General features: G+C 36.0%; 1 protein-coding gene across 8 annotated transcripts in view; it reads right to left on the bottom strand.

Annotated features, from left to right (window-relative positions):
• LGSN (lengsin, lens protein with glutamine synthetase domain) overlaps window positions 1-13,774 on the bottom strand; it is a 47,666-nt gene that overhangs the window by 26,479 nt on the left and 7,413 nt on the right. For 3 of the 8 annotated variants that reach the window (XM_085543839.1, XM_032443738.2, XM_085543833.1), the window contains exons 2-3: window positions 6,426-7,407; window positions 87-265 (exon numbers count right to left, since the gene is read on the bottom strand). In XM_085543839.1, the coding sequence (XP_085399965.1) occupies window positions 87-265; window positions 6,426-7,407 (1,161 nt within the window). The remainder of the gene's footprint in view (window positions 1-86; window positions 266-6,425; window positions 7,408-13,774) is intronic. The other 5 variants (XM_085543834.1, XM_085543835.1, XM_085543836.1 and 2 more) reach the window with 3 other exon arrangements.

Here is a 13,774-nt window from a genome sequence, read left to right as displayed (position 1 = left end):
AATAAATATATATATAAACATATATCATATAAGTTAAGGACAGAGCAATGAAAACACTAGGAGTACCTAGAAACCAAAATACTTACATGAAAAAAGCGAGATGGAACGTTCTTTGATCTTGACACACCATGGAGATCTATTGATTCAAATCTGACGAACTGTATGCTGTCCCTGGCCATCTGCTGCTTAATAAATTCTATGTGAGAGAACAGGTGAAGGAGGCTTGGAATTCCAAGGCTGTTTATATCAGGTTCTCTGCTGGATGCTATAAGTGAAGAGGAATGTTCATATTAAAAAAATAATGAATGCTGAAATACAGGCTGTTCTAAAAAGTACAACAGCAGCAAACTGTGATGCAGAACGTAAAAATAAAACTAAGAAAAAGATACGGACTACAAAATATTTTTGCAAATACACAGGCTTATTTTTTCTTTTTATTTTTTTAATTTTTGCCTGAGAATCCATACAAAATCCTGTATTTTTTTTTTTTCTTTTTGAATAGTCTATAACTTGAATGTTTTTTCAATAAGAAAACACACTGAAGCCAGGGATCTCTGAGGAATACCATGGTGAGTATGAACTTGTTGACATTAAAGCAGTAACAGTTGAATTATAAATTCTATAATGGACCAGAGAAATAAGAATAGTAACTTCCTTTCACAAACCCCTTGGTCACTCAGCCTGTTTTTCTTTTGCATATCTAATTATTTTTACCACTCAAGTTTAAATTGTATAAAATATTAATTTCTATTTACTACCATAAACGTACTAAATCAAAGGCAAAAAATATGATATCAAGTTTTTAAAATAAAATATTCCTTCATTTGTAGGAGGAAAGTCCTCCATTCTTCCATGGAAACTGAGAATATGCCCAGATGCTTTTTTTTTTTTTTAAATCATTCAGAACAACAGTATATCAAGAAGAGCCGCTGCTCATCAGCAGCCTTCAAGTGGAATTCATAAGTTTCATCACTGATGGAAGGAGCACTCCTAACCTCACTAATATCAAACCACCCTAAATTGGGTAAAATTCCTTTAGCAGAAGCCAGAAGACACAAATCTTTTTTGATCTTTCTATTGGTACAGGTAGGACTACTAGCTGCAAAGCTGCAGTGACTCCAGCAAACTAGCCCAGCACAAAGCTGTCTGATCTTTTCTTCAGAAGGCAGCAAACTTCCACAATCATAGACTTTGTTGAAGCTCTGAATGCTACTGTACCAATCTCAAGCTTTATATGACAAGGAAGTTCCTGGGATACATAAGTAATGAGACATTAGTTAATAACATTGCTCCCTGAGGAATAAATAACAAGTGGAAGCAAAAACAAAATTTTAAGCAGATATAAATTCTGAAGAAAAACAGTATAAATCAAATTAGTAAAACCAAGAAAAAAACTTGTCACAGACAACTTCTCTCTTTTCTTTTGATCTGCTTCAGCTGTGAGCTGCTTATCGAAACTTTTTTCTCTGTCCTCCAAAAGCACTGGGGCACTATGTCCTTAAAGAGATATACATTGAATACGGAAGTTCTGTTCAATTTTGTGCAACACTCACTCTGTTACAGATGCTGACAAGACACGACTAGTGAGCAGGGAATATATGTAAATTAACATTTCTTTATGTATGTCATCCAAGAAATGAGGACTTGAATCCCACTTCAGTCATCCCATTTTGCTTTACAACTTAAATATATTTATTGATAATCAGCAGATTTGATTTCCTTATGAATCTGAGCATCAAGCAGTCTATTAGCAGATAATAAACTGGCTACTGATCAGATTGATAGAGCTCAAAAAAATTCTGAGAATCTTCCTATGGATTACTAGTGGCATCTTCAGCTCCAGGTTAAGAAGCCTCAGGTTTTTGGCTGTAAAAGCAGTGCTAGAACCTTTATTCTACAAGTGTAACTTCCTGTGCAAAGATGGTACATATTTCCCCTTCCTATTCAGAGTTTAAATTACAATTCTGTCACAGGTAGGTCTTCATGTTTTCATATTACTCAAAGTAATATTTGGCTTTCAGCCTTGGGTATAAGTCTTGCAGATATTTCGTATAAAGAAGAAATGTTGCATGTATTACTTACATCTTCCAAACAAACATTTTTTCAGGAAAAAATCTCCACATGATTTATGAAAAACAACTTTAATTCTGACCCAAATAATCCTATAAATCAGCATTCCTGGAGATGTAAATAACTTTATAGTAACTTCAAAGTGAAAAATAAATGTCGTGTATGTTCATAGTAATGATAGATTAAATCGTTTTTGAATGCAATGCTACATATACACTTTATTTAAGCATCTAACAATACTAAGTAATTTTTTTTTTAATTATATGTGCATTGTCTGCTAGGTAAGGTTATTTCAATAAATGCTTAACTACATAATTAAATTATAGGAAATTTCATAAATTAATAGAAACATTCTAGAAGTGATATGTGTTAAACAACATTAAGAAAACTAAAACAATTCACTGAAAAAGTAAGAACTGCATTTTCAGATTTGACTTGTTATAATTAGAGACAGATCTTTCTAGATGATGAGGTTAAAATTAATATGTGTTTAAATTTAAATTGGGCTAGACTAAGTCCATGCAGTTAGTGATGGATAAAGTCTGGGAAAGAGTAGTTAGGAAACCAAGCACTCTGACTTTTCCCAATTTACACAAACTTTATGCAGAGCATCACATACTGCAGATAAGGTAGCAAATAAATAAATGTAGTAAAATGCAGACCTGTAGCAAATGTAGCAGACATAGATATACAATCTAACAGTCTTACATTCTCATGAGGGAGAACTTTGTTCACAAGCGTAATTGTTTCCCTGGGACTGTAGAAATAAAGACAACTTCAATTTCAATTCATAAAGTCTACTAATAGAAAAATACATCACTTAAACAAGATGCTCAAATTTGGGTTCAAAATTTCATTTTAAAATTGATTTTAAATCCAAACTGGACTTCTTTTATAAAGAAAATTGTAGTCCACATGTAGTTTCTAGAAATTTATATCAAATCAGTAATACACAGGAAAACATTTAATGTTTCTTCCTCTGTATTTTCTATATAAGTTACCACTGAGAAGCAATTGGTAACACTTTGTTTTCTAATTACTACAAACTAGCTACTAATAGGTACCAATTATTTACACATATTTAAAAATATATATGAATAATACGAAACTACAAACTCCAAAAATCCATAAACTATACAAATGATAATATAAAAATGAGTGAGAGAACCATATGAAATGGAATGCAAGAATATTTTGGGAAAACGAGCCTATGCACAGTGTACAAACTAGATTAAACTCTTCTTCAGTACACTGTAGAAGGAGAGGTAGCTGCAGAGAAATAGTAGAAAATCCATTCCAGTTATTTTAGGTCTAAACTAATTATTCCGGCAACATTGCAATGTTACTAGAAAGAAAATGGTTATCTCTACTAGTAAGGAAGAACTACTGTCTGAATATACCACTTTTGCTCACAGGTTTGCAGGATGACTGGCTTGCCACCAGATGAGTTGAATCTTACACAAAAGGGGACATAATAGAGCATAAAAATAGAATCTTATGTTGTATTGATCCAAGAAAAAGAAAAAAAAAAAAAAAGATAAAGAGTCATACAGGAAGAAGAGATTTTACTTGTTTGTATGAAAGAGAACAGATATAGGACTTCTAGCTTGCTTTAAAGAAAAATATTTGGGTTTTCAGTCTTTGAGGCAAATAAATAAATACAAAAAAAATGTAGCAAGGAGTATATAAGACAGCTCAAAAGGAAAAAAGAAAAGAAAAGAAAAGAAAAGAAAAGAAAAGAAAAGAAAAGAAAAGAAAAGAAAAGAAAAGAAAAGAAAAGAAAAGAAAAGAAAAGAAAAGAAAAGAAAAGAAAAGAAAAGAAAAGAAGAGAAAAAGGCAGAAAACAAACAAAAAAAATGCAGACAACTGAGGTTTAGAAAGCAGTTAAGCTTCATCCATGCTACGTCTGATTTAAAAATCTAGAAAATTAAATGTAAAAAAATATGTATTGAACTGCAGATGGGGCATAAAATGTATGTAATGGAATAACTTGGCTTTGTTTTTTCACTTTAAGAAAGCTGCAAGAACAGAATAGATTATACAAGGGCTGCTTGAAAATAATGCCTCCTGTTTTATTATGTTAGCCCATGCTGGCAGAGGAGGATGTTGGTGGTGTGGCAGTAGAGGTGGAGCTTTACCAGCAATATTCTACTACATTTTGTTGCTATGAAACAGGTGACAACAGAGGAGCATTCTGCCCCTAAATACCATCAAGATTAGATATCTGAAAATTTGCTATGTATGAGGAGTTGTATTTTAGATACAGTGTCAGTACATGCTTATATCCAAGACTTCTGCTCAGGCACTTCAGTAAATACAATGTTTAGGATAATATTTTATCAATGTCTTGTCAAAAGTAACTAATTAATTATTAGGGCAAAGACTCACTCAAGACAGCAGAATTTTATCCAAAGCTTTCATCACTTAAGGTACTATGTATATACAGTGAAGTTTAGTTTCAAAACACATTTATACTGGATTAGAAACTATTTCTACAGTTTGTCTGCTTGCTAGAGGAAATATTAAAATGTAGGCAATGCCATACAATTTGTTAGGTACAAGCCAAATGTAACCCAAAACTCAGAGATTCCAAAATTTTTATTGTTGAGTTTGTTTTACATGAGAAAAAAACTGTCTTACCCTATCTTCCTTCAAAGTTAGTTTTCATCTATAGATCTCTTACAGTTGTTATCACCAATGACAGAGAACAAAATTACTTCTGGCATTTCAAATCAGTGAGGCAAATAATCTAAACTAACCATGTGGACTTGCTCCCCATTGGGTAGAAAGAGAAGCCAAACTCCAAAGGCCAATCTCTCATCAACCTCTAATTACCTCTTTGAAGATAGAATTCTCGTCTTTGTCTACTGATAAGGTAATGAGCTTGTATCAGATACTTTAAATGGCTAAAATCTGGCTGAAATCTCCCTGTGGAGTCTGCAATTAATCTCTTCAATTCCTTACACTTTTTTATATTATGTCATAATGAAGAGCAGTTATTCCTGTGTTTTAAAATGTATTTCCTGTCTTTGAAGGCAGCAATTTTGATAGCCTTTTGGCAGAACAACAAAAAAGCAACTTTGTAAGGGAACAGCATTCAGAGCAGACTAAGAAATAATCCTCTGGCCTGTGTATTCTAAGAGAAAGAGAGAGGTTTGAGCACAAAGTATTTTTTCAGACCTGTTAATTTCTCATTCAATTTCCTGAATTAGTTCTGATGTACAACCATTCATGGCTATCTTGCCTGAATTTGTTCAAACTTGTTAATGCAATAAGTCAAAAATTGTTCTGTAGCTAACAAAATTAAGTATACATTCAGATTTTTTATGGATTATCTGTGCCATGCTTCTGAAAGCAAAACAAGAGAGCAAGATAACTTAATACTGTTCTATAGTAATATCATCTTGCATTCTGTTATATGGCTAATGATTGACAAAATAGCTTATTAATGAAGATAAAATATCCATATTTCTTGTATCACTGAAATAAATCAGAGAGCATCATAAATACCCTGAAAAGCTTATAATGTTACCTGAGCCTGATGCTCCCAGAAATTTATTAACTTGATATCTGTTCAATCTGGGTTTTCTTTATGTTATTTTTGTTTTGTTTTGTTTGTTGGTGGTGGTTTTTTTGTTTGTTTGTTTTTTGTTTTTGTTTTTTGTTTGTGGGCTTTAATGTCCTTTCTGAAATAGATACAAAGCAACTAATTGCTCAAATTTATTACATTATTAAATCTAATAGTATCTTTCAATTTATTGAACCACCTAGTCTAAAAGTTTAGTTTTTCAAAGAAACCACAGTCTGTTAGTAGTAGTTAATTTACTGTATAAACACTTCCAAAATGAACTTATTGAACAGCATGAAGATAAGAGGAAGTTCTCTGAGTCATTTTCTTTTTTTCCACCATAGTTCATATCAGATATTTTGCATTCCAGCCCTCTAACAGGGCTAATACCCTAAACACCACCTGCACACAGTGGCTATTTCCTCTGCTGTAAATGTTAAAAAGGAAATTTTAAGAAGGCCAAGTAACTTAAGAGTTCTACACTTCTTAGCAGACCTTTGAGAAATGTTGCCTGTGCTCAATTTAAATGAGGAAATATCTTAGTTTTAGTGAACAAGACATAGCCACTTGTGTATGGCAGGCTTTGGTAGGTAGCTTAGCTTTGTAAAAGCCTTCCTTAAAAAAAAAATGCAGCATAGATGTGAGATACAACTTCTGATCCATATCTGTCACACAGTTGTTCATTATTTTGTGCTCTAGATCTGACTAAATTATGCAACATCACAAAACTGCACAAACAATAGAAACATATTGAATAGTACAGCAGACGATGGTTAAATATCCTTACCAGCGTTGTCTGCAGAAGAGTCAAGCAGAACCTCAGGAGCAGAACTTTCAGCACTCATGGAAGTTTCTGGTTGTTTCAGGAATGGCTGATCTACCTCACCTCCCGCTGGTTGCGGCTGATCAGAGCTAAGGACCAGCAGAGGTTTGCTTTGCTGCCCTGCTCCCTCCTTGTGAAAACTGTAGTACTTTTGATTCTCTTTTCCAAAATGGAGACTAAGTGTCTCAAAAGGCCTGCCTAGTTTTTCAGCTCTTTTCTCCACAGGCTTCAAGTTGTGTTGACTGAAAGTGCCATTTGACCCGCCTCTGTAATTGGGCCCATGAGCAGGCAGAGGGCCTTCACTCAGAAGTTTTTTCAGCTCTTGCAGGCTTTGTTTAGAAATGCCAGGTGTGAAACATACTGCAGCATCACTCCCTTGTGTGGTTGCAGTGCTCTCCAGAGAATCCATGTTTGTCATATGGAACTTCCTGTTCTCTTCATCCATCCTGCCCCAGACCTCTTGTTTATGCTCTGTCTTCTCACTGTCCTTTTCTTCACATGCTGTCTCTGTGTACTCAGCTTCCTCTGTGTTGCTTGTGGATTGTACACCCATGGACAGCTTTGTTTTCCCTGATGTTTCTGTCCCTTCCTGCATTTTTTCTATTGCTATTTTCCCACTGCCAGCATTTTCTGGGATGTCATGTGTTTCCCCAGACATGTCTTTTTTCAAGTTGCTGCCAAAATGGGAACTGCCTTTGTCCTCTCTGTGGTTCTGTATCAGAGGAAAATTAGTCAGGTTTTGAAGAGAATGATGCAGTGGTGGTTCTGAGCTAACAATGGTTCCTTGAAGACGATGGGGATCTGAGATTTCTGAGGTGAGAGATGGCTCAATCTTCTCATTTTCTAATAGAGGAGCATGCTTTGTGTTACCTTTGATTCCCTTTTTCTTTCTGAAACTACACATATTGTTGCCATCAACTTCATCATTGTCAATTCCAGCTGTGTTCTGTAACCAGCAATAAAATATACAGCCAAATAATATGCATGAACAAAACAGAACAGAGAAAGGGAGTGCTACCACCAGCTGTATTAATCCTGTAGCACTTCCAGGATTTCTTGCTAATAGAGATCTCCGTGAATACTTAACTACATTCAGATTATGCTATTTGGATAAGATTATCTCAATTCTTTTTCTTAAATTTAAGAACAAAGCTGCTGAAAGTACCCTTATAATTTAATTTGGCAAATTTGGTAGATTTCAGTTAATAGATTAAAAAAAAATGCAGTGTGATGTCATTTGTCAAGAAAATTTGTTCTTATGTTAAAATAGCTTTGGGTTTTTTGGGGTTTTTTGGGGTTTTTTGGGTTTTTTTTTTTTTGTTTGTTTTTTTTTGTTTGTTTGTTTTTTGTTTTTTTTAATAGAGAAAATGTATTGCCCTAAAACATGGACCAGTACCAGTTCTTGTAAGCATGGGAAATGAAACCCCAAAATAAATATTTTTTAAATTAATTTCACAATCTAATTTGGATAAATAACCAAACTCTCAGGGTAGTAGTCGAATGAGCAAATCCATGTTTGGATGTGTAAGCAGGAAAGAAATAAGAGATTATATTTACTTTTACTTTTGCTATTTATGAGATTTAGTGCTGGGAGAAGATTTTAAAATAGATCTAAGAAAAAATATATATAGGGATAAAAAAAGAAGAAAAAAGAATACGTTTGTATTATCCCAATGAATATCAGTATATGTCTGAATTGTCTCTCCATTAATGAGATTAATCTGATGATGACAGGGAAAAGAACAAAGAATAGAAAATAAGAAATAGCAAAGATTTTAATATCATGAGTGATTATTTCACAAAATATAGGTAGGGATCAAATTCTCCATCTTCTGACATCATAATTGTGGTTTTGTAGTACTGTTTAACCAACAAAAAAATCACTCTGTATTTGGTCACTAATTGTCATGAATGCATTTTCAAGCATGTATTTAAAACTCAGCAACAATGCCAAGAGTTCTTGGCTTGCTTGGGTCTGGATAGAACTGAGAGCTGTAAAATCACTGAAAACAAAGAGGTATCCTCTGTATCAGACTATTCTTCGCCTTTTCCACAAAGGAATAATCTGCGCACTCTACAGTTTCTGAATTTCCAGAAGGAAAAATGGTCTGCACAAAAGCAGGATACCTGTCTGTGTAAGGCAATAGACCCTCCTGGTGGCAGACAAAATCACTTATATGAAAAGGCAGCAGCATCTGATATGTATGTGGAAGGAAACAGTTATGTGGCTTCCACTATAATCATCAATATCTCTCTTTTTCTGTGCTATTCTTTACCCATTATGCTATTTTCCATCATTATCCCAGTCAAAAAGCATAGAACTTGTTTCTTAAAACAGAGCTTGTAGAAACATTTCCTTCCTCTCTCCCCCTTGCTCTGAATCTTTGCAATGTGTTTTATTTACACATCTTTCAAAGCTCACCAGGGTATTCCTGCTGGTGCAGAAAGCAGATAACAGCCAGATCTCTAGTAAGGACATTATAAAACTTAAATGTAATAAAAAAACATTCCTGAATAACAAAGCAGACAAGAGCTCCTTATAACTGAGCATTTTAACAACTCTATCAGCTACACAAGACGAGGAGTGAAGCAGGGGGAAATACCAGCCGCCAAATGGATAAACACAAATAATTTTAAAATAAAAGAGGTATCTAATTCAATTTCAAGATATATAAAATGATTTTCTGAAAGGAAAGATGCTATGAAAAGTATCATGAAGAGACTGAGTTTCAAACTAATTAATAAAAAATATTTACAGAAGCATCACACAGAATCACAGAATCACAGAATGACCTGGGTTGGAAGGGACCTCAAGGATCATGTAGTTCCAACCCCCCTGCCTGGCAGGGCCACCAAACATACACCTTTACTAGATCAGGTTGCCCAGGGCCCCGTCCAACCTGGTCTTGAACACCTTCAAGGATGGGGCATCAACAGCCTCCTCGGGCAGCCTGTTCCAGGGCCTGACCACTCTCCTAGTAAAGAACTTCCCCCTAACATCCAACCTAAATCTTCCCTCTTTTAACTTAAAACCATTTCCCCATGTCCTGCTATTGTCAGCCCTTTCAAAGAGTTTACTCCCCTCCTGGGAGTAAGTTCCCTTCAGGTATTGAAAGGCTGCAATGAGGTCACCACACAACCTTCTCTTCTCTAGGTTGAACAACCCCAACTCCCTCAGCCTGTCCTAATAGGGGAGGTGCTCCAGCCCCCTGATCATTTTCATGGCCCTCCTCTGAACCCTTTCGAGAATCTCCATTGTACATTTTTGTGCTGAGGGCTCAGCACCTGGACACAGTACTCCAGATGGGGCCTCACAAGAGCCAAGTAGAGAGGGACAGTCACCTCCCTATCCCTGCTGACCACCCCTCTCCTGATGGAGCCCAGGATCCCATTTGCTTTCCGGGCTGCCAGAGTGCACTGCTGACTCATTTTCAGTCTTTTGTCCATCAAGACCCCCAGGTCGTTCTCAGCCGAGCTGCTCTCAAGGACCACTCCTCCCAGCCTGTACAGGTTGCCTGGGGTTCTTCCAGCCCAAATGCAAAACCTTGCACTTTGCTGTGCTGAACCTTATTAGGTTCACCTGATCCCAGCTTTCCAGCCTGTCAAGGTCCCTCTGAATGGCATCCCTTCTTTCTGCCATATCGACTGCACCACTCAGCTTGGTGTCGTCAGCAAACTTGCTGAGGGTGCACTCCATTCCCTCATCGATGTCATTAATAAAGATGTTAAAGAGCACCAGTCCCAAAACAGACCCTTGGGGGACACCGCTCGTTACCGGCCTCCACCTGGACATAGAGCCATTGACCACCACCCTCTGTCTGCGGCCTTTCAACCAATTGCTTATCCATCTAGTTGTACACCCATCAAACCCACTTCCCTCCAATCTGGAGATGAGGATGTGGTGGGGGACCATGTCAAAGGCCTTGCTCAGGTCCAGGTAAATGACATCGGTCACCTTCCCTTTGTCCACCAACGCTGTCACTCCATCATAGAAGACCACAAGATTAGTTAAGCATGACCTTCCCCTGGTGAAGCCATGCTGGCTGTCTTGGATCACATGCTCATTCTTTATGTAATCGAGCATGTTGTCCAGGAGGATCTGTTCCATAATCTTCCCAGGAACGGAGGTGAGACTCATCCTTTGTGGAGAGTCTGCCACCATTAATATTTTCAGATTTCTTCTTCATGAAGTCTTCAAAAGTCATTTGTTTTCTTTGGATAATTTGAAACCGATACCATAACCACATTTTCTGCATTTGTTGTTCCTCTAACAGATCTTTGAAAAACTATTCAACATAATGACAAGAGATTAATACACCCTTTTGCATATTACTTACACCTTGAGTCAAACAAAGAGTAGTTCATGTAACAAAGGCAGAACGTCAGAAATCTGCCCATACAGTTAAATGCTTTGATGACCACAAGGTAGCAGGTCCACATTATAATTCTTACCAAAACAAATTTTTTCTGAAATGAGAAGAGCAGTATTATACTAATTGTAAACACTTTAATGGAAGTGATTATTTTTAACAAAATTCTAATAACAAATGTACTTATAGTACTCTGCAAATAGTTTGTTTTCTCTACAGAAGTTGGTGCTGCTTTTTTATCATAGGATATTTGTCATAGGAAAGGGATATTGCACCTAGTGCTCTAAAAAACACTGATCATTTTTAATTTTAAAGAAAAAAGTATCTCACATTTATACAGAGAACACTGTCTACACTAACCTATACTTTACCTAAGATACTCGATACAGGACACTGTCTCTGATGACTTTCAAGGCCAGCCTGGACCAGGCTCTGGGTAACCTGTACTAGCTGTGGATGTTCATTGCAGGTGAATCAGATGAGATGGCCTCTAAAGGTCCTTCCCAGCTATGAGGATTATATGACTCTATGATTCTGGAAGCATGAGTCACAACATAGCCTTACTATCTGGCAGTTTATGTGGGTGTCAACAATCAGAAAAGTTCCTGAACAGTGTGGGAACCACATGGGAAATATGACCTAAGAATTTTCTCCATAATTTATTATTTATAGAAAGTTTATTTTACAGAAGACACAATAATTAAGTAAAGTTGCACCTTGAAAAAGCTACAGCACAAGTGAGCTGGAGAGTGATCATGACTTAACTTCACGGAATCATGCTGGGTAGAAAGGAAATAGAAATTTTCATGGCATTAACATGGTAAAAGTTCTAATTATTTTTAGTGTTACTACCAAATGCTCCTACTTTTTTTTTTTTTTTTTTTTTTTCTGTGCAGCAGCACTAACAGCACATCCTAAAGCTACATGATAGTATTTTTAGCCAACATTTGTTTCAGCATCATTCTGTTTTGTTTGCTTGTTTTCAAATACTTACTGGCATGTTCAGTCAAAAGCCTTGAAACTTTTGAAATTTGTTTCTCTTTCCTTAGTTAGTGAACACTCAAGTGGTGATTCAGTTGTTCTTACCAGAAATACAAGGTCCAAAATTTATGCAGCGTATAAAGGGTCCATTATGCTACAAATTAAAATTTATGTTTTCTAAAAGATTTATCTGTTATGAACCATCCTTGATAAGTATTGGTACTCTACAAGTCCTGACTTCTATCAGCCTTTTTTGCTCCAGTGTTGCAACTTGTGCTGACCCCCTTGATGTGGGAGATTTGCTGTTGGGAGAGTTTCCATTTTGGTAGAGGTGGACCAGTACAGGTCCTAGAACAGGCTGACAGACTTAGGGTGGAATAGACGTCAATTCCTGTTATGGAAAATTTCAGCTCATACAAATAACAGTTTTGCTTGTATTTAGTAGACACCTACTCTATGGCTTTGAGTGCATAAGAGTATGGATGTTTGTGACTATCAACTGGAAAATGTCCTTACATTACAGGCAGTACCTCAGGAATACACTCGTGGATTACAGTGGTGTATTAGGGAACAATGCCAAGTAACGAGAAGAAGACAATATCCTGCTGTTCAGCTCCTATATGATAATGGCAGGTGGGAGAAGTGGAGAGAGTACAGGATAGTACAAGCAAGCAGATATTTCAGCCCTTTGCGGATGAGACTGCTGGGTCTACTTAACCCAGTTACTTGCCACTTCTGGCATGTTTTCAGACTTCCACAGCTGATAGACATTTTATATGCAATGCAAAAATTATACATCTAAAACAATTGATCTTAATCAGTTTGCATTCCCTTCTAAGCTTTGTACAAGCTCTGAAGTGGAACATTAACTGCATTATGAAATACAGCACTGTCAAAAGGCAGTTCATCTGTAACCAGCCAATCCACAGGCCAAGAGCATTTGGAAATATAAAGTGTTGCCTTTGGGAGGAAGAATAAGTACAGAGACTTCTGGTGTGTGAAACAGGTGAAAGTCCAAGACAATTATTGTACATTTGCCTCAAAAGGATTTTATAAATGATTCAAAATATATCTGCAGTGCACTGTGGGACAAAGTCAGGTGTTGCAAAGGGAAACTTATATTTTTTCCTTTTTCTTCTTCCTGAACTTAGGCAAGGCTGCAAACACTGCTGGGGTTTATAAACTTCTCTGAGCAATGTACTGATGAAGAGAGACAGGAAGATGAAAAAAAGGAATTCACACTAAAGCATTTAAAGGAAAAACTGAGGAAAGGAATATGTTTTGAAAGATTTTTTGTGTAACTGTAGATAAACAGATGCAGAAGGAAAGTGAAAGAGGAAACAGTGCAACTCTAGCAGCAGCTCATATATATATATATATACATATACTCAACAACATAACCAATGTGCTTGCTGCTGGCTATCCAAGGAAGTGATGCATCCACTCAGTAAACTGCACTGCAGCATTAATTGCATCTTTGTTTTCACTTTTCTTTCAGTTTATTAACAAATTTTAGCCTTTATTTAAGAAGTATTAGAAGGTCAAATTGTGATTATCTTCCTCAGTTGTTTTTAAGAATAAAAGATTTATTTTACAAAGACCAGCAAGACATCAATATGTGGTATGATTAAGATTTAGAAAAATGTGGAAAAACAATATATATATATATATATATGCTAAAAGCAAAAGTGAAAAACAAAAAAACCATGAGGTCATATCAATGTGTCATTCATTTAAGCTGCTTCACTTGGATTCGAGTTTGTTATTCAAACACAAAAAACAGCTGATAAAGTGAAATGAACTGTTTCCAGACTAATTTCCAGTCTTAAAAAATCATAAGCTCTTGTTAAAATGATGTCAGCAATTGCATTATTCAAACTGTTTGAGCATTTTTCAAGATTACTTTCAAAAGCAAACCAACTTTTAAATTGCACTTGAATTGTAAATGCGGAGGAATTTTCT

This window comes from Coturnix japonica, chromosome 3 (genome assembly GCF_054131305.1).
Source record: "Coturnix japonica strain WE chromosome 3, WE-NBRP24, whole genome shotgun sequence".
In the NCBI taxonomy this organism is placed as follows: domain Eukaryota; kingdom Metazoa; phylum Chordata; class Aves; order Galliformes; family Phasianidae; genus Coturnix; species Coturnix japonica.
Note: the sequence above shows the minus strand (reverse complement) of the source record. Positions and strands in the feature narration are given on the sequence as shown.